This window comes from Delphinapterus leucas, chromosome X, assembly GCF_059928025.1.
Source record: "Delphinapterus leucas isolate spDelLeu-1000000601 "Yukka" chromosome X, BTC_Dleu_Yukka2, whole genome shotgun sequence".
Taxonomy (NCBI): domain Eukaryota; kingdom Metazoa; phylum Chordata; class Mammalia; order Artiodactyla; family Monodontidae; genus Delphinapterus; species Delphinapterus leucas.
This window is the reverse complement of record NC_143150.1, coordinates 119,422,702-119,444,728: the sequence shown is the minus strand read 5'-3', so window position 1 is coordinate 119,444,728 and position 22,027 is coordinate 119,422,702. Positions and strand designations below refer to the sequence as shown.

The 22,027-nt window shown below is 43.0% G+C and overlaps 1 protein-coding gene across 7 annotated transcripts in view; it reads right to left on the bottom strand.

The window, feature by feature from the left end:
* Positions 1–20,992, bottom strand: part of CTPS2 (CTP synthase 2) — a 112,457-nt gene extending 91,465 nt beyond the window's left edge. For 2 of the 7 annotated variants that reach the window (XR_002643118.3, XM_089904754.1), the window contains exons 1-4: positions 20,583–20,786; positions 14,185–14,389; positions 8,899–9,069; positions 6,667–6,767 (exon numbers count right to left, since the gene is read on the bottom strand). Coding sequence is in view for 6 of the 7 variants with exons in the window: in XM_089904754.1 (XP_089760880.1) it covers positions 6,667–6,767; positions 8,899–9,069; positions 14,185–14,389; positions 20,583–20,756 (651 nt within the window). In the remaining variant the exon portion in view is untranslated. Of the gene's footprint in view, positions 1–6,666; positions 6,768–8,898; positions 9,070–12,538; positions 14,158–14,184; positions 14,390–20,582; positions 20,788–20,812 lie in introns of those variants that run through there. The other 5 variants (XM_022562725.3, XM_089904756.1, XM_022562723.3 and 2 more) reach the window with 5 other exon arrangements.
* Positions 20,993–22,027: the final 1,035 nt, after the last annotated feature.

Below are 22,027 nucleotides of genomic sequence, written 5' to 3'. Positions count from 1 at the left end.
ATCATGGTGGGCCCAGGCCCAGGATTCACCACCTTTCCTGGCTTCAGCTACTCGACTAGGTCCAAAATCTACTTGCAGCCCGGACCTCTCCTCCCAGTGCCGCTGGGCTTTGAAGCCAACGTGTCCGTGACATCTTGGATGGATCAGTAAGTATTCAAACTTACCATGGCCCAAACTGAACCCCTGGTCCCACAGCCCTGGGCCTGTTTGTCTGGGGGCTTCTCCCTCATCTCAGCAACAGCATCTCCTACCACTAATGGGTTCAAGCTAGAGGTCTGGAAATCATCCTCCATTCCTGCCTTTTCCTTACCCAACCCTGTCCAGTGAGCTGTACCTCCAAAACATTCTTGAAAATCTCTCCACTGCTATTTCCACCACTACCACCCTAGACGCCCAAGCCAACACCATCTTTTGCAGGGATTATGGCAATCGTCTACGCCTGCGGTGGCTAAGATGGCCTGCTGTCTATTTTCACACATGAAGCTATACTGGCACACGGCCACGCCCACCCACACGTCACCTAAGGCTGCTTGGGCACTGCAATGGCAGAGTGGAGTAGCTGTGACAGAGACTCCCTGACCTGCAAAACCAAACATATTTACTATCTGGCCCTTTACAGAAAAAGTTGGCTGCCCCCAATTTTAATGGCCTCCCAGCTTCCACCCTCTCCTGTCCTACCAACCGTCTGTCATATAGCAGCAGAGTGACCTTTTAAAACTCAGAATACATCTCTCCCATGCTTATAACCTTCAGCAGCTCACTGCTTGACTAAAAATAAAATCTAAACTCCTTTAGGCAGCCAACAAAAGGCCCTACATGATCTGACCCTGAAACGTATCTCTAATCTCATCTCATGCCCCACTCCCACCTGCCCCCTTCCCATCCCCCTACTCCCCCAGCCTCCACCTCTGTGCTCCAGCCCCACTGGCCTTTTAGGTCCTCACATGGGTTACGGTCTTCCTTCCTGCCTCTTAGGCCCTCCTACCCACCTTCATCATCTACACCTTACTTCCATTTTATCCTTCAGCCCGGGGAGCTGTGTCCCCCCCAGAGAGCCCAACCCTGACCACCCACCTGAAGCACCCTGTCTCTCCCCTTCCTAGTAACACAGTACAAGGTGCCATTATTTTATTTGAGTCCTTGTCTCCTGTCTCTCTACCCCACTGGGCTGTAAGGCCCATGAGGGCAGGAACTTGCCTGCCGTATCTCCAGCACAAGTCCAGAGCCCTGCACACAGCACTGGGAGTTTAGGTTAGTGGTCAGGACAGGACAGAACGGTCTTGAAATTCAATATAAGCCCTAGGTCACAGCATTCTAGTACCTGTTACCATAATTACAACAGAATCAAACTAAGAAGTCTGAGGACTTCATTGCTACAGAAGAAATTATTCTTTACTAACTTTAACTAAGATAACAAAACATAATTAAAATTCAATTCTCCTGGCTATGGAACAGATAGAAATGTATGATCATTCTGTAAATGAATGACAAACTTAATTATGAAAATCCAAGAAATAAAACATGAAATCAGGAAACTGCCAGGGGGTGAGGAGTGTAAGTGCTCACCATACACCAGAATCCAATGGGGGGGAAAATATGTAGGAAAAAAAGAGGTCTGCACTTAAACTAAACCATAAGGACGCATTTTCTGGTTTTTGATGGGGGCTATTCTGGAAGTAAGCAGGGAATCCGGAAAAGGAAGCAAAAGCTTTAAACGTTACCTGCTTCCACCCCCACTGCACCCTCTCTGCCAATTTGGAAAGTCCCATTTCTCCTCTGGTTCACCATTATCGTCATTGTGATCAGAAACTTTCAGTGTTATTCCTAGAGTAGCCCTAAGTTAATTCTTTCCTCACACAACAGGGAAAATATCACCCATAACAACATGTTAAGATCTATCCAAACCAAAGCTGAAGCAGCCGTCAAACAAATTTATGGGATGTGCAATGTCCATTTTGCCTTTAAGGAAAGGAATCTTCTCTGAAAGTTGCTGAGAGAGTAAATCTTAAAAGTTCTCATCACAAGAAAAAAAAAACTTTGTAACTACGTGAGATGATGGATGTTGACGAAATTTATGATGCTCATCAATTTACAATATAGGGACTTCCCTGGTTGCAGTGGTTAAGAATCCACCTGCCAGACACTACAAAACTCTTAGAGGAAAACACAGGCAGAAGATTCTATGACATAAATCACAGCAAGATCCTTTTTGACCCACCTCCTAGAGAAATGGAAATAAAAACAGAAATGAACAAATGGGACCTAATGAAATTTCAAAGCTTTAGCACAGCAAAGGAAACCATAAACAAGAGGAAAAGACAACCCTCAGAATAGGAGGAGATATTTGCAAATGAAGCAACTGACAAAGGATTAATCTCCAAAATTTACAAGTAGCTCATGCAGCTCAATATCAAAAAAACAAACAACCCAATCCAAAAATGGGCAGAAGACCTAAATAGACATTTCTCCAAAGAAGGTATACAGATTGCCAACAAACACATGAAAGAATGCTCAACATCATTAATCATTAGAGAAATGCAAATCAAAACTACAATGAGGTATCACCTCACACCAGTCAGAATGGCCATCATCAAAAAATCTACACATAATAAATGCTGGAGAGGGTGTGAAGAAAACGGAGCCCTCTTGCACTCTTGGTGGGAATGCAAATTGATACAGCCACTATGGAGAAAAGTATGGAGGTTCCTTAAAAAACTAAAATTGAACTACCATATGACCCAGCAATCCCACTACTGGGCATATACCCTGAGAAAACCATAATTCAAAAAGAGTCATGTACCACAATGTTCATTGCAGCTCTATTTACAACAGCCAGGACATGGAAGCAACCTAAGTGTTCATCAACAGATGAATGGTTAAAGAAGATGTGGCACATATATACAATGGAATATTACTCAGCCATAAAAAGAAACGAAATTGAGTTATTTGTCGTGAGGTGGATGGACCCAGAGTCTGTCACACAGAGTGAAGTAAGTCAGAAAGAGAAAAACAAATACCGCATGCTAACACATATACATGGAATTAAAAAAAAATGGTTATGAAGAACCTAGGGGCAGGACAGGAATGAAGACACAGACGTAGAGAATGGACTTGAGGACACGGGGTGGGGGAAGGGTAAGCTGGGATGAAGTGAGAGAGTGGCATGGACATATATACACTACGAAATGTAAAATCGATAGCTAGTGGGAAGCAGCCACTTAGCACGGGGAGATCAGCTCAGTGCTCTGTGACCACCTAGAGGGGTGGGATAGGGAGGGAGGGAGGGAGACACAAGAGGGAGGAGATATGGGGATATATGTATATGTATAGCTGATTCACTTTGTTATAAAGCAGAAACTAACACGCCATTGTAAAGCAATTATACTCCAATAAAGATGTTAAAAAATAAAAAATTAAAATTAAAAAAAAAAGAATCCACCCGCCAACTCAGGGGACACAGGTTCAGGCCCTGGTCTGGGAAGATCCCACATGCCGCGCAGCAACAAAGCCTGTGCGCCACAACTACTGAGCCTGTGCTCTAGAGCCCGTGAGCCACAACTACTGAGCCCACGTGCCACAACTACTGAGCCCACATGCCACAACTACTGAAGCCCGTGCGCCAAGAGCCCGCGCTCTGCGTCAAGAGCCTGTGCTCCACAACAAGAGAAGCCACCACAATGAGAAGCCCGTGCACCGCAACAAAGAGTAGCCCCCGCTCGCTGCAACTGGAGAAAGCCCGCATGCAGCAACGAAGACCCAACGCAGCCAAAAATAAATAAATTAAATAAATAAATAAATAAATGGGAAAAAAGCAAAATTAAAGTGGAGAAATTAATTTTAACACTATATTTTATGTAGCAGAGTGTATCGAAAATATTATCATTTCAACATCACCAATTTTTTTTAAATTATGAGGCACTTTACATTCTTTTTCTTTTCATACTAAGTCTTTGAAACCCAGTTATATTTTAAACTCACAGCACGTCTCAGTTTGGATGGGCTACTTTCACGTGCTCAACAGCCCCATGTGGAGAGTGGCTACCATATTGGACAAGGTGGTACTCTGCAACAAATAACCACTGTAAACCAAAGGTGTGAGGGCTTGTCCGACCCTTTGCTGGGCTTGAATAAAATCAGTCTTGGGCTGATCTTTAAGATTTTGAAATTGCTAAATGGCACCTTCAAGTTGACATTAATAAGTTTTTTTCAAAAAGTAAAATAATGCATGCACATGGTTAAAAACCAAATTGTACAGCAGAGCTTACAATAGAAAGCAAGAGTTCCCTGCCCCACTCTTCCCTCTCCCAAGTCTGATTCCCCAAGGCAAGCGCTTTATTTTTTTATTTACTTTGTTTATTTATTTTTGGCTGCATTGGGTCTTCGTTGCTGCGCGTGGGCTTTCTCTAGTTGCGGGGAGCGGGAGCTACGCTTCGTTGCGGTGCGCGGGCTTCTCACTGCGGTGGCTTCTCTTGTTGCAGAGCATGGGCTCTAGGTGCACGGGCTTCAGTAGTTGTGGCTCGCAGGCTCAGTAGTTGTGGCTCGCGGGCTCTAGAGCACAAGCTCAGTAGTTGTGGTGCATGGGCTTAGTTGCTCCGCAGCATGTGGGATCTTCCCGGACCAGGGCTCGAACCCATGTCCCCTGCACTGGCAGGCGGATTCTTAACCACTGTGCCACCAGGGAAGCCCGGCAAGCGCTTGAACTTCTTTGTTGGGATTTCTTCTGGTAGTTACCTCCATATCTCTAAACCAAAGCTCATCCATCTCAGCTCTTCCTCAACTTAGCTATTTCAGACACCCTGTAATGAACGTAGGTGTACTTCCTGCTATGACAGATAAGGATGCAGGTCTCTGGTACCCCCATCCCCAGATACCAATCTCAATTGTTAATTCTACTGGTTACTTTCCTAACCTGAGATACTTTTGCTTCTTTTTCAGCCAAATACTAACAGTATCTGTAGACCCTCGCAGTGTAAAATGAGGTTCTGCCCACCACCCTTCCCCTCCAGCACTCCTCCACCCCCTCCACCTCACGATCCCTCTTTTCAAAGTTGATGACACATTCCTGCTTTTAAGGTTTCTCTGATTCATCCTGGAGATGGGTCCTAAAAACTGAAAATCAATAAAGAGAGTGACCGTGCAAGTCTCCTTCACCGTAGAGTCAAGCTACGCCCCGGTTTACATCTTTGTTCCCATATCAGATGTTATTCTCCTGACACTTTTCCTGCCTTTCTCTTTTCTCACACTATTTGTCTTTATCATTGCCTCGATTTGTTTGCAAACTATTCACTGTATTAGATATTAAATTTTTTTAAAGGAAGCAAGCCTAGTTATGCAGACATGGTCAGTTTATAAAACTTCACCAAGCTATACATCTGTGATATGTGCACTTTTCTGTGTTTATGTTATACTCCGATTTTTAAAAATTATAAAGGAAGCATCCTCTCTTTCCTCGTAAATTGTGAAGGAAGAAATACAAAGGGAGAGAAAATTTTATATGGCACACTTATACATTTACATTAAGTTTATCAATCATACCATTACAGTAGCAAAATATATAATTAATATATGATAGTACAGTGCATTTACGTTAAGATTATCAGCTCTACTATTAACGAAATGGATATTGTGGGTAGCATAATATCTATTTGCAAACACTGATAACGCTGACAATAATAGCAGCTAACATGTTTATTGAGCACCTCCTAAATGCCAGACATGGCCAAGTGCTTTTTACATTATTATATTTAATTCTTGCAACAACCCTGTTATTATTATCTTGTTGTTATTACAATATTACACTATCGTATTGTTATAGATGAGTACATTGACACTTTGAGAAGTAACTTGCCAAGTCATACAAGCATCTTAACAATGGTTAATAATTTTCGAGCACTTAGTATAGATCCAACACAATCTAAGCACTAAACGTATTGGCTTATTTAATCCTCAAAACATTATCCCCACTTGGTAGATGAATAAATTGAGGCACAGAGTAGTTAAGCAAACTTGGCCAAGGTCACCCAGCTGGTAAGTGAACCAGCTGGGCTATGAACCCAAGCACTCTGACTCCAGACTCTTAACCACTAAGCCATACACCACTTGGGGGTGAGGGCAGAAATGTGAACTTGGGGAGTCTGCCTCTAGGAACCAAAATGTTCATTATTCTGCTGTCCCGTCTGGCAATTAGGTCAACTGACCTTTAGATAAGGAGTACATGGATGTTATTCTCATTCTGCATATTGAGAAGAAGGGAAGCAGTGAACAAGCGGCAAGTTCAAATACTAAGCTCTTTCTTTAAACAGCTAGTACTCACTTCTCACCTCCAAATCACCTCTACAGTCGGACTTCCCTAACTTGGTCTCTCTCTACTTCCAAAGCACTTTGCAAACGGCACTCAGTAGAATGCATTCTGTGACTGGTCAGTCCTCACTTGCAGACTGCTGCACGCCCACCCCAGGAGTAATCACCCAGTTTAAGCCAATCTTGCCCACTGACTTGTGACCACAAAAGCAGGGGCCATCTATGTCGCTCCCTGCTGTAATCCCACCTCCTAGGCCGGTGTCCAGGACACATGAGGCCATCTACACATATCTGTTGAATGAATGAAGACCAGCTGCTTAAAAACCCATAAGGATATAAAATTATAACGAAAAGTTCCATGCTTGCCTCAATAACACATATTTGGGGCTCTTCCTTATGACCATCCACAGGCACCATGGCTTGATTCATAACCCACTCCTGGACAGCATCAGTAATGTGAGGGACAACTGTAGAAAGAAGTAATAATTAGCACAAAAGCTTATTTCATGGTCATGGTCATGAGAAATGAATGTATTAGTGTCTTTAGACCTCCCAAATAACCTGAAACCCACCTGGCAAATTAGACAAGCTACAGTCCTCACATTATTATCCATCTCACTGAAATTAATACTATCGATGCAACATAGGTTTAGTCATTTAAATGTTATGCCATTTCCCTTGAAATCGACCAACCACAGAGAGAGAGAAGAAATGCCATCTTTGATGCTATCTATAGAAAACACCTATAATGCCAACTAAAAACTGTGCAAGGAGGGCTGCCAAGGGTGCTGAATACTGGACTCCAAGGGGAAGAAGGTCTCAGAGTGCCCCAGCCCTGCAGACCCTGGGCAATTCGCCAGCCAGTGTGGAAGGGTCACTCAGAGGGTATAGACGAGGCCTGCATGCTGACCAGGGGCCTGAGGCTGCTAATCTCAGCCGAAGAGACAAAAAGATGCAGCCAACTAACCTAATGTGATGTACAAAGCAGGAATGTTGGCCTCTGGGAAGCTGACGCGAAGAGCGCCTGTCATCTACTCCACTGCCACCTGCAGCTCCCCGGCCCCAACTGCTCCCGCGAGGCGGAAGCCGTCTCTGATTGGTGCGTTTGGAACGACCCACCACACATGCCCAGCCCGACCCCTTTCTGGGAGGGCGGGGTAGGTCTGGCTCTGCCTCCACGTGGGCAGCTCAGGGATCGGGGTCAAGGCCCAGGTCTGGGGCCTTGCCCTCTCCCCAAGTTTGGGACGTGGCAGGTATGAGGCAGCAACTCTCCCTCCCCCGGGTCTTCCCAATATCTACACTTGGGGGAAAACTATTAGAAAGTACAATTGTAGCTAAGATCTAAACCACACTGTCCAGTGTCAGCAGTAACATAGCTGATCTTTTGATCTCCATCTGTCCAACTTCTTTATCTACTTCTCAGCTGCTTTCCAACATGAAGGTGATTTAAAGGGGATGGGGAATTAGCACCTTTACCCTACCACGTAGGAACTTATGAATACAAGCGGGGGGGGGGGGCCTGCGGGTCTCTCTTCAAGGACAAAAGAGAATAAGAATCATACCCCCCATGAAAAGGGTTGGTGAAAAAAGGGTCATATCATGCTGCCCTCCAGTTCAATCCCTGCACCCCCCACGTCCCCCCCATCACTGCTCTTCTTCAAAGGGGAGTAATCATCATCCATGCAAAGATACAAGAAAAATGTAGAAAAAGAACATATTAAATAAAGGACAGACAAAAACAAACCAAAATAAATCTATACCCCAGTCAGATGTGTGATGAATAAATGGTTCCCCATGGATTTTATAAATAAAAGCTAAAGAGAGAAAGAGAAAGAGGACAGAAACATGGACTAAAGGAAACAATGACATTAGTTAAAAAAAAAAAAAGACTGATGAAAATACAATCAATCAGGAACATGGAGGATGAACTTGAAATCTTTGAGGAAAATGAAAAGTAAAAGTTTGTATGGTGACATCGCGGTGATCATTTTGAAATGTATAAAAACATCAAACCACTATGTTGTGTAACAGGAACTAACATAGTGTTGCAGGTCAGTTATACGTCAAAAACAAACAAACTCATAAAAGAGGCAGATCAGATTTGTGGTTATGGGGCAGGGGGGACTGGATGAAGGTAGTCAAAAGGTACAAACTTCCAGTCATAAGATAAATAAGTACTAGGGATGTAATACACACCATGATAAATATAATTAACACTGCTCTATGTTATATATGAAAGTTGTTGAGAGTAAATCCTAAGAGTTTTCATCACAAGGGAAACATTTTTGTCTGTTTCTTTAATTTTGCATCTATCAGAGATGATGGATGTTCACTAAACTTATTGTGGTCATCATTCCATGATGTATGTAACTCAAACCATTATGCTGTACACCCTAAACTTATACAGTGCTGTATGTCAATTATAGCTCAATAAAACTGGAGAAAAAAAAAAAGGAAGGAAAGAAAAGGAGGAGAAAACAGGGATCTGAAAAGGATTGGAGCTTGTAGAGCACAGGGACCCCCTCATCTTCAGGTCTATTTTGAGCAGGGTGTGAGTGCTCAGCACATAGGGCCCCTAATGTTTGTGGAATATAATACCTTGTACTGTTTTCCCCAGGTAATCGCCACGCCTCTCTTTATTGATCACATGTTGATATATCTTCCCAGTGGTGATGTTGTTGTCTTTATAAAGATTAATGTCCAAGAACCTTTCATAATTTCCAAGGTCTAAATCAACTTCTCCACCATCGTTTAAGACAAACACTTCACCTGGGATAAAAAGGCAATGTAAAAATTAAAAATTTGCTTCCAGTAGATTATTTTTCAAAGATGAGCACAATATATTAAAGGGCTAGTAAAAGACTTATTTATAAGCCATAGTGTATCACCATTTCCATATTTCAATGGGAAAATTTAGCAATTCGATTCTATCCATGAAAGTGCACTGGAAAAATTCTGGTATTCTATTACGGTAGTTTTAAACGCTTACTGAAATTCTGTCCTCAAGATTTAGCTTTTCCAAACTCATCATATACCACATGAAAAAGGGACTTTAAAACAGCAATTTTTAAAACAAATAGCAATTGACTTCAAAGCATCAGTATCCCGGACTCTGAAACTGGCGTAAGAAAATTTTCATTGATTCCAGTCTTGGGTAAAGTCACTATTGAACAGACAGTAGATGAAAAGCAGGGCCTCCACTAGCCCACGGGGCGAGTTGGTGAAACTGAGGCCAAAAAGAAAGTGAGCAACAAGCCACCTGCACAACAGCACCGTGATGAAGGATACAGATGAAGACTTGGGACTTCCCTGGTGGCGCAGTGGTTAAGAATCCCCTGCCAATGCAGGGGACACAGGTTCAAGCCCTGGTCCGGGAAGATTTCACATGCCACAGAGCAACTAAGCCCACACGCCACAACTACTGAAGCCTGCGTGCCACAACTACTGGAGGCCACGTGCCTAGAGCCCAAGCTCTGCAACAAGAGAAGCCACGGCAGTGAGAAGCCCGCGCGCCACAATGAAGAGTAGCCCCTGCTCACCACAACTAGAGAAAGCCTGTGGGCAGCAACGAAGACCCAACACAGCCAAAAAAAAAAAAAATTAATTAATTAATTAATTAATTTTTTAAAAATGTGTATAGATGAAGACTTAATCACACGACCGGCAACTGTGCTGACTACTAGGCATGCCTCTGGGTCTCCAGCGTTACTTGAGGGCATCGATTGGGAGTCCAATGTCCTAAAGCCACCTGTCAGAACTGAACCTCTCCCTGATTAAGGAAATTCTATCATTTACTTCTATAGCTAGATGTTCACAGCATAAAAAGAAGGTTGGCTAGCTTCTGAACCTAATCAGAAGCCTTTTATAGTCTCATTTATGTCTCCCTCATAAGGTACCTATGTGTGACCAGAAAGATCTCTAACTTTAAGGACAAAAGAGCAAAATGATGAAATTGCAATATTTTCATGTTTCCCAAATTCCATTTCCAGTTCAAATTCTACTTTCTCATGTTTATCAGGAATTGCCAATCCATGGAAAAGTCTTTGTACTTTGATCATCTTAACTTCTGCCAAATAGGGGAAGATCTCTGAAATCTCTCTAGTTAATTCAGGCCCAATCCAGTTTGGCAATTCTCCAGGTATACGGCAAAGGTCTTGAAATTTTAGATTCCTAAATTTAAAAATTTTAGATTCCTATTATGTTCCTAGAAGAAAAAGAAAAGCTGTAGATCATGTCTTCAAGAACTTTTTTTTTTGATTTAATGCAATTATAATAAAAATGCCAACAGATTTTTTTTAACTTGACAGTGAAATAAAGTTAATTTGGAAGAAAAACAGGTGTGGTTACCAAAACAAAACACATGAAAAATAAATTAAAATAAAAGCCCTTAAAAAGTAACAGTGAGTAAAGGAAAATTAAAATATATATGTGTTAAAAAAATAAATAAAATAAAATTCAAAAACAATGTGTATATATTTATATATTTCAGTATATACAAATATGGAATAAGACAACACGAACAAGTACTACACAAAATACCCCAAAAAGTCCCTATTACATAAAGGAATTTAATACATGACTAAAAAAACCAAAGATATCATTACAAATCAAAGTAGGTAAAATACACAGAAATAAACTTCAAAGAAATGTGTAGGACCTATATGAAGAAAACTTTACTTCAGAGACATAAAAGAAGGTATGGATAAAATGAAAGCCACTTATACAGTTCCTGAATAGGCCAGTCAATATTTGCAGTGTTTAATTCTTCCCCAAATTAATTCATAAATTTAAAGAGTGATTTCTCATAAACTTTGATAAAAGGACTCTGAAGTTAACCTTGAAGACAACTAACATTTCAAGGTTTAAAAAAGGAGAAAAGGAATAATGAGAAAAGTCCTGATAATAAAAGCTGCAGCTATTAAAATGGTAGGCAGGAATAATCAAAGAGATCTGGAACAGAGCAGAATACAAAGACAGAAATTTAGTATATACTGAAAGGTGGTATTTCAAGTCAGTGGAGAAAGGATGCGATCTTTGATAATTGCAATTAGGAATAGTGGCTAATCAGAAAAAAATTTAGAGAAAAAATTATGTTACATCCTCAACTCCCACCAAATTAAATTCCAGATGTATTAACAATATTAAAGTAAAAGCAAATGGTGGTGATCATTTAAAAATGTACAGAAACATCAAATCACTATATTGTGTACCAGGAACACAGTGTTGTAAGTCAATTATACTTCAAAAGCAAACTCATAGAAAAAGAGATCAGATTTGTGGTTACCAGAGGATAGGGGTGGGGTGAGGGGAATTGGATGAAGGTGGTCAAAAGGTACAGACTTCCAGTTATAAGATAAGTAAGTACTAGGGATGTAATGTACAGCAAGATAAATATAATTAACACCGCTCTATGTTATACATAAAAGTTAAGAGAGTACATCCTAACAGTTTTCATCACAAGGGAAACAATTTTTTGCTACTTCTTTAATTTTGCATCTGTATGAGATGATGGATGTTCAACTAAACATTGTGATAATCATTTCATGATGTATGTAAGTCAAATTATTATGCTGTACACCTTAAACTTATACAGTGCTGTATTTCAACTATACCTCAATAAAACAGGAAGAAAAAAAAATAAAGTAAAACCAAATGAAACTCTAAAAGTGCCAGAAGAAAATATAGATGAATATTTAAATATTCCTGGCACAGAGAAGCTTACAGGTGACATCAAAGGCAGAAACCATAAAGGAAACAGCTGATACATTTAGTCACACAAATGGTAAAATGAAATTTATCAGCAGAAGTAATATTAAGACAAATTGCAAACAGAGTAAAAATATATACATGTGGTAAGTATAGGTTAATATACTCTGCACAAAGTATTCTTGAAAATCATTTTTCAAAATCCAAAGGAAAATTGGCATAACACATGGCGTTAGTCAATTCTGCTGCCTACCAAACAACCCTAAAATCTCAGCGACTTAGAAAACATTTACTGATTTCTCCCTCATGTTACGTAGGGGTTGTGGGTCAGTTGTGAGTCTACCTTGTGCCTTCTTATTCCAGGACCCGGGCTGAAGGAGAAATCCCTATATGGGGCATGCAGCTCTCACAGCAGAGGGCAGAAAGACTGGGTGATAGTTTCAAACAAACATACAATCTTCCATAGACTTGAATAAGCCACTCCACCGACAAAATGAAAATCAAAGAACTCTAAATTAACATAATGAGATACCCGGGAATTCTCTGCCAGTCCAGTGGTTAGGGCTCCACGCTTCCACTGCAGGGGGCACAGGTTCGATCCCTGGTTATTCCTTTTTTTGGTTGTTTGGTGTACTCTCAGGTTAGTAAAGTTTAAAAAGAATAGTATTCAGCAAAGGTATAAAGAAAACTGAAACACCTGAAAAACATACCTACCCACCAAATCAGAAATTCTGTACCTAGGCATTTATGTTAAAAAAATAAATTTTAAAGTTTCCCTTCACAGTGTTGTTTATAATATCAATAAATTGGAAATGGTTTCCTATTATTGTATAGATTCTGTGCAGCCTTTAGAAGTATAGAATCTATTAAAATGTCTACAGTAGATTAAGTTTTAAAATTTTGATTGAAAAATAGTATGACTAGGGGAGAGATAAACTGGGAATTCAGGATTAACGGATACCTACTACTATATATAGAACAGATAAACAACAAGGACCTACTATATAGAATAGGGAAGTATATTCAATATCTTATAATAACCCATAATGGAAAGGAATCTGAAAAAGAATATATATATGTATAACTGAATCACTTTGCTGTACACCTGAAACACTGTAAATCAACTATACTTCAATTAAAAAAAGAGTATGACTAAGATTCAGTTCATTTAAAGTTCAAAAATAAGCAAAACTGATCTATAATGTTAGAAGACAGGATAACGGTTACCCTGGTCGTTTCAGATGGGGAGAGACTGGACGGGGCGTAAAGAGCGTTTCTGTTTCTTGAGCTGGAGGCTGATTACACATTCTGTTCATTTCACTTACTGGTACTTATGATTTATACACTTTCTTGCTTGTATGTAAAAAGTTTAAGAAGAAAGTATATAAGGGCTAGTGCCTTTTTTAAGATAATTAGTATAGGGACTTCCCTGGCGGCCCACTGATTAGGACTCTGCGCTTCCACTGCAGGGGGCACAGGTTTGATCTCTGGTCAGATAACTAAGATCCCACAAGCCACGCGGCATGGCCAAAATAATAATAATAAATAAATAAATAAAAATAATTAGTATAGGGCTTCCCTGGTGGCGCAGTGCTCGGGAGTCCGCCTGCCGATGCGGGGGGTGCAGGTTCGTGCCCCGGTCCGGGAAGATCCCACATGCCGCGGAGCGGCTGGGCCCGTGGGCCGTGGCCGCTGTGCCTGCGCGTCCGGAGTCTGTGCTCCGCAGCGGGAGAGACCACAACAGTGAGAGGCCCGCGTACCGCAAAAAAAAAAAAAAAAAAATTATTCCAAGTGGTGGGAAATGGACGATTTTTATTTTCTTCAGGTCATTCTGTATTGTCAATATATTCTATATTGTCTGAGTTTTTCTCTTAACAATGAAATGTTGAGAAATATATTACCTTTATGATAAAATAAAACAAAACATAATCCATACTACAAAAGGTACAGTGAGAATGGTATCCTCACACACTGTTTTCCAAAAGGGTGGACTAATTTAGAATGTCATCAGCAATCAGAAAAAATGTATCAATAACCATGAGAACATTCACAGATCCAAAATGTATAACCCAGCAGCTCTACTTCTGGAACTCTATCCTAAAGAAATTACCCAAAATACAAGAAAGAACCTCAGTTTAACCCAGTGCTTCATAGGGGGGAAGTGGTCCTCCCTCATACCGTGCTCATAAGGTGAAAAAGTGCCCGCATCGATGTTTATATAGGGGTCGATTTTGATGGCAGTAACTCGGAGTCCACATGATTTTAGAATCGTCCCAATGCTGCTTGCTATGATCCCTTTACCGATGCCCGAGATGACCCCACCAGTGACCAAGATGTACTTCATTGGCAGAGGAGTGGCTGAGTGCCAGCACCCAGATAGAATCTGAAAGGTAATGAAATTAAGGGTCAGGGAAGAGAAACATGTTCTTAAACCAGTAAAGTGGAGAGTGTGTTGGACCAGAATTTCAAATGCACACAGCACTTTTTCTAAGTATTTGAAACAAAGTCTTATCGTCTAGGTTTTTCTTTCTTGTCGACATGCAGGAAGCTCTGGATACAGCAAAATGTCTGGCTCCATTACCCTGATTTTACATTTACCCCAACTCTGTCGTGTGACAAACTTCATCATAAGAAGCCAAAATCCTCTGGGATTCAGAAGCATGGTAAAATTTTTAAGAGATCAGGCTCTGGAGTCAGATCTGTAGAAGCTATACCTGGGCGAGTTACTAATCCTTTCTGTACCTGTTTCTTCATCTGTGAAATGGAATGAAAAGTACCAATCCCAATCCCTTGGAATATTATTCAGCACTAAAAAGAAATGAGCTACCAATCCATGAAAAGACATGGAGGAAACTTAAGTGCAGGTTACTAAGTGAAAGAAGCCCATCTGAAAAGGCACATACTGCATGATTCCAACTATATGACATTCTGGAGAAGACAAAACTATGAAGACAGTAAAATGATCAGTGGTTTTCAGAGGCTAGTGCGGGAGGGAAAGATGAATAGGTGGAGCACAGAGGATTTTTAGGGCAGTGAAACTATTCTGTATGATTCTATAATGGTGGATACAGGTCATTATACATTTGTCCAAACTCACAGAATGTATAACACCAAGAGTGAACTCTAATGTAACCTATGGACTTGGAATGATAATGATGTGTAGCTTCATTGACTGTAACAAATGTACCTCTCTGGTTCAGGATGTTGGTAATGAGGAACACTGTGGGCATGGGGCAGTGGGTGTATGGAAACTCAGTACTTTCTGCTCAGTTTTGCTGTGAACCTAAAATTGCTCTAAAAATAGCCTATTTGGGGGGACTTCCCTCGTGGTGCAGTGGTTAAGAATCCGCCTGTCAATGCACGGGACACGAGTTCAATCCCTGGTCCGGGAAGATCCCACATGCTGCGAAGCAACTAAGCCCATGCGCCACAACTACTGAGCCTGTGCTCTAGAGCCTGCAAGCCACAACTACTGAGCCTGCATGCCACAACTACTGAAGCCCACGCGCCTAGAGCCCGTACTCTGCAACAAGAGAATCCACCGCAATGCGAAGCCCGCGCACCACAAGGAGAGCAGCCCCCGCTCGCCACAACTAGAGAAAGCCCAAGCACGGCAACAAAGACCCAACGCAGCCAAAAATAAATAAATTTTTTTAATTAAAAAAATAAAATAAAATAAAATAGTCTATTTTTTAAATCAGTATTCAAATATGCCAACATTTTAAAAAAATCTTGGGACTTCCCTGGTCTCCAGTGGTTTAGACTGTGCTCTGAACGCAGGGGGCCCAGGTTGAATCCCTGGTCGGGGAACTAGATCACACGTGCCGCAACTAAGACCTGACGCAGCCAAATAAATAAATATGTTAAAAACAAAACAAAATAAAAAATCTTGCAGATGGTTGTGAGGATTAAATGAGCTAAGGTACAGATCAGAGGTCAGGAAACCAGGGCCCATAGGTCACATCTGGCCCACTGTCTGTTTTTGTATGGTCGCCAAGCTAAGAATGTTTTATATTTTAAATGACTGAGAAAAGATCAAAAGAAGAATATTTCATGACACATTAAAATTGTATGAAACTCAAACTTCAGTGTCCATAAATCAAGTTTTATTAGTACACAGCCATGCCCATCATTTACATATTGTCTCTGGTGGCTTTCTGGCTACAATGGCAGAGTTGAGTAGCTGGGAAAACACAGACCTCTGGCCCACAAAGCCTGAAATATTTTCTATCTTTTATAGAAAATGTTTGCTGATACCTGGCTTAGAGGGGGTCAAAGTTGACCCCTATATTAACATACAGTAAAAACTTAGTAAAAGTTAGCTACTAATGTCACTATTAATAATAATAAATGTATCCTCCTTAACTATGCATGTGGAAGACTGAATCTGTTCCTTACCCATCCATTTCACCATGCAGAAATATTCAAGCAGAAAAAAAAAAAGAGAAAATATTATGTCATAAAGAAATTTTTTTTTACTTTCCTGCTGCTGTCTGATTCAAACCCTTTTGTTTTAGAGGCAGACAGGAAGCCCAAGAGCTACTTGGGCTACTCTACTCTGAGAACTATTGTTTTCCTCTTGAGCCTGCGCAGGGGCCTTCTGCCCTTGCCATTTCACCATGCACGTGAAGGTGAGCCTTAACGGCATTATTCGTGTGGTCCTGACATGCAAACAAACGGCCAACTAAGACTATTAATATAAAATCGCAACTACAAGAAAAGAGAGTAACTAACAAAAGCTAATAACTACAAATCCCACTTTCTATTGTAATTCACAAATGTTTTAAAATACCTGGATATCAAGTTCAAATGCAATCAGGTAGGAATGATTTCAGCTACCTGCTTATCCTATCTGCCTGTCTTTCCCAAAGGAATGCCTATTCTGATTTTAGTTTCCTCTACTTTCAAAACCAGCTAGCTTGGGTTTCCCTGGTGGCACAGTGGTTGAGAATCTGCCTGCCAATGCAGACGACACGGGTTCGAGCACTGGTCTGGGAAGATCCCACATGCCGCAGAGCAACTAGGCCCATGAGCCACAACTACCGAGCCTGCGTGTCTGGAGCCTGTGCTCCGCAACAAGAGAGGCCGCGATAGTGAGAGGCCTGCGCATCGCGATGAAGAGTGGCCCCCGCTTGCTACAACTAGAGAAAGCCCTCGCACAGAAACGAAGACCCAATACAGCCAAAAATAAATAATAAATAATTTTTTTAAAAAAACAACTAGCTTAACTTAAAAGGTGTAGAGCCCTTTCACTTCAGAGCTGTGAGTTCAATTTGAATTAGCTGACCACCGTCAAGGCGAGTAAACTGAAGCCATCCAAAATATACAAGTCCCATCCCAAATGGCTTCCTTAAGTCCCTGGGCCTGCCTTTCTCTACACAGCACAGTTGATCATGTTCAATGTCACCGTTCCTCTTTACTACCCACCTGGCCATCCACTCACCTGAGCTATATTTAGCCTAAAAGATTTCCAGTCCAAACCCAGAATGCTCCTCCTATAGATCCAAAATGTATCTGAATATTCATCTCTTGTCACTTCTACTAGCTGAGGTAGTTGTTAGAGTGGGAATTTCATCACAGTCTTCCCTTACTCAACCCACTGTTGATTTTTTTCTATTTTGATAAGTGTCCCTCCTCTGGAGTCAGACAGCCTGAGCTCAAGTGCTGTCACTTAATAGCTATGACCCTGGGCAATTTCAACTTCTCTAAACATCAATTTTCTCCACCTGTGCAGTACACAGAAATAATACCAGTGCCAGCCTTATAGAGCTGTGTGGGTATTTACAAAGAGAGCGCCCAAGTGCTAAGTCAAGGTTAGCTCTTATTTTTCAGAGCCCTCTACTCAATGATTCAGTCAGCTCATAAACGTTTATGGAACAGGCAGAGGAGGAAAATCTGCCACACCAAAATGTGCCTCTTTGGCATGAGCATTAATTTAGTTTGATTATTTTTAAGAAACAGAAGACTCAGGAAGTCCTTCTTTTTTATTGCCCCCTTTGCTGCCTAAAGAATTTAGATAAAGGGCCTGTTCCTGGCATAGAGCTATCACCAGAGATATCTTCAGAGAATATGAGCTACATGTGGTCGGGGAAGCTCTTAGAGATCAGAGTCCACTCTGTGTACCACTGTCTCTGCCTGACCTAGCAAACATTTGTTTACCAAAATATTTGCCTTTCCATCTCCATGTTAATTGCCTTCTTCCCTTTTTTTTTTTTAACTATTCATTTATTTACTCTTGGCTGCGTTGGGTCTTTGTTGCTGTGCGCGGGCTTTCTCTAGCTGTGGTGAGCGGGGGCTACTCTTTGTTGCACTGAGCGGGCTTCTCATTGTGGTGGCTTCTCTTGTTGTGGAGCTCGAGCTCTAGGAGCGTGGGCTCAGTAGTTGCGGCTCGCGGGCTCTAGAGCACAGGCTCAGTAGTTGTGGCACACGGGCTTAGTTGCTCCGCAGCATGTGGGATCTTCCCGGACCAGGGCTCGAACCTGTGTCCCCTGCATTGGCAGGCAGATTCTTAACCACTGCGCCACCAGGGAAGCCCTGCCCTCTTCCCTTTTGAAGTCCCAAACTACTACCCACAACATCTTCTTTTGTCTTGAGCTGAAGATGGTATTTAAGGCAAGGGTTTCAACCATTTTAGCAAGTGACTAAGTTTTCCTGGGTCTCTCCCACGTATACACGTTATTAAACTTTTATTTGATTTTCTCCTGTTAATCTGTCTCATGTCAACTTAATTCTTAGACCAGCAGAAGAACCTAGAAGGGTAGAAGGAAATTTTCTTCCTCCCAGACAAATTATATGCTTGACGTGTTCCCAGGTCCTGCAGATATGGGGGTGAACAAAAAGTCAAGGTCCCTGTCCTCTTGGTCTTCACCTCTCCTGTTGGATAAAGGGGCAAATAAGCTGTTCTGTAACTACCTTACTCTGGCACTGTCACACTACTAAAATGACTTCCCATTTGTAAAAGTTAGCAAAATGGAAAAATGCCATAGAAAACTGGAGAGTATTTACGAGAAGGCACATTATGTGGTTGTCAAAAAGCCTAAGAATCTTTCATATAAGGTATGCTTATGTTACACAACAGAGCAGGATATAAAATTAAATATATTATTATCTCAACTGTTTTTTTTAAATTAAGACTGGTCAAATTACACCAAAATGCTACATTTTAATATATATTTAGGTGGTTGGGTTGCAGGCAATTATTACTTTTCCATATTTTCAAAAGCACAAGATACCTTTTTAAGCATATCAGATATTTTACAAAGTCCTTTTCGAAAATGTAACAATATCAAGGAGACACCTAGTCCTTTCTATTTTAAGCAAACAAGTAAGTTTGAAGCAAAATTTTAAAACAACAGGCAAAGCAGGTTCTTCAAGCTACTTCTACAATCGGGATTTTTTTTCTCTTGTGAAGACCATTATTTACATTTACTCTTATATGCAGTGAGCAGACCCAATTGTCTGTAAAAAAGGCATGTGTAGGGCTGTCCACTGTCCAATAAAAACATTAAAAAAATTACACTGTGTAATTTTAAATTTTCCAGTAGCCATATAAAAAGTAAAAAGAAACAGATTAAGTTCATTTTAATAATATCTTATTTAACCCAAGGTATCCAAAATACCCATAATCAGCCCATAATCAATGTAAGAATATTTGGGTGAGATAATTTACATCCTTTTTTTTTTTTTGTAATGTCTTCCGAAATTAGGTGTGTCTACGCACAGCACATCTCAACTCACACTGGACAGTGCAGGCCTAAAGCAACTAAAAACAGATGCACCAAGAGATACCTTCTCAATGACGGCCATTTAAAAGTAGTCAAAAACAAGAGTACTTACTGCATGAGCCCACCTTATGAAGTTCTAGAACAGGCAAAACTAAGCTCTGATGGAAATCAAGGGGTGAGGGCGGTTGTGGATCGACCGGAGAGGAGCACGAGGGAACTTTCTGTAGTGATGGAAATGGTCTATGTCTACGTTGGGGTAGTGGTTCCACTTGTGTATAATTTGTCAAAATCCCCGATCTGCACGCTTAAAATGGGGGCATTTTACTAAACGTAAATTAGACATCAAATGTGGAGAAACTGTTTTAGAAAGAAAGCTATGTTGTAGCAGCAGCGGACTCGGGCTCGGAGCGCCCTAACCAGCTGCGACTCGGGAAACGCGAGGGTCGCGGTTTAACTAGTGCCCCGGGCGGGGGAGGAGACAGAAAGGCCATCTCACTCTGCGCGGGGCTGCACTTCTTCTGCCAACGCCATCTCGGGGCTCCCGGGGCCCGGGGGGAACCGGGCGGGGGCCGCGGCGGGCCCCAGCGCCCGGTTCCGAGGCGGCGTGCGCGCCGAAGCGCCGCTCGCGTACGCGGCGCTCCAGAGCCCGGGCCGCGGGCCGCCGCAGGGCGGACTCCCACGGCCCCGGCCCTGCCCCGCCGCTGTCTGCCCGCGGGCAGAGAGCACAGGGTGCTGGGACGCGTGCGGCGGCCGCCCTCGGAGGGGACAAAGGCTCCCGGTCCCATGTGTGCGCCGGGCTGGGGCCGCGGGCTGGAGGGCGGCCCCGGCGCTGAGGCCCTGGCGGGGAGTTACCTGTGCTTTGGCGGCGGCGGCGGCGGTGGCGCGGAGGGTGGTCGTTGGAGCCGGCGAGCTCCGCCCCGAGGCCCGCCCGCGCTCACCTGTCGGGCTGGGGAGGGGTCCGCCGGCAGCGGCGTCCCGAGTCGCCCCCGTGTCCCTCCCGCCGCCCGCGCGGGCCTCGGGGTGCATGGCGCCCTCCTCGCCCACCTCCCCCTCTCCTGCAGCCGCGGGCCCCACTGACTCACGCCGGTGAGCTCGGGGTTGGCACCCGGGTTTGTGCAATGCTCCGAAACAAGCGCCCCAAAAGTGACTCCTCAGGCGTTGGTGGCTTCCCGTCACCCTCCGCCCTGGACGCACTTGGCCCCAGGCCAGGCTCAGCCCGGGGACTGCTCCTCCCCTCCGCGGCTTGCTGAGCATCGGCACCTCGGAGACTCGGGTGAACGCCAGGTCCCGGCGCCCCGGCCCCTCGGCACGCCCAGACCCTGCTCGGGTCCTCGCGTCCCGCTCTCGGCGCCGGAAAGAGCTTCTCTCGGTCACGGAGAGCAACTGCGGGAGCGCCGAGCAGAGGACGACGATCAGATGGGATGCCGGCCTTTGAAGGGCTCACAATCTGGGGTGAGGGCTACACCTCTACTGGAATCAGTAAGGTTCCTGGAACAGTACGCGTGTAGCAAAAATTAAAATTTAAAATGCGAGGGGCAGAAGGACAATCAGGGCTTCGCCGAGTGACTTTTTAAAGAGTATTTGGAGGATGGTTAGTGCCTTGGTGCCAGGAAAGGACACAGGAGGTTATTAAGGCGAAGGGAAGAACATAAACCACTGAAGGAGAAAGGATCTAACTAGGGACAATAGGAGGGTTTGGAATCAGACGGAAGGGTTAAGAAAGTGGTGAAAGTCACTAGAGGGCCGAGTGAGGAGAGCATCATTGAAGACCCAGTGGAGTCTAGAAACCATCATTGTGTAATGACCTCCAGCTATAGTTGTGCAAGATGTCTATGGGTCGGTATATAAATATTGATATTGATAAAAACCAGAGTTTGCTGGTTGAGTAGAGTAGAAGGATGAGAGTGAGGAAGTTAAGAGCACTGAAAGAATGTGATGGTAGTGACGCACCAGGGGTCTAGTCCCCAGAGGAAAGGAAGGGAGAGGAGCAGGGAGCCGATAGACTGGAAGAGAGAAAAGAGATGGACCAAAAGATGAGGGCCTGTGGGAATGAAGGAACTGAGGAGTTGTCACCACAGTGTGGGTGTCGGCGATGTCAAAGGGGAAGCAATTCCAGGAGATGATCCAGTTTAGGGTCTGACTCTGGAACGGAGTCAACTGAGATGGGCATCACTGGAATTGGGTCTAGCGCCCACCAGGCCAGTGTGGGGGACATTGAAGGCCCCCGGAAGGATGAAGGAAATTGGAGGAGTCAGTTGAGGCCAAGGAACCAAGTCTCCAGTGAATGTGGAGAAGCA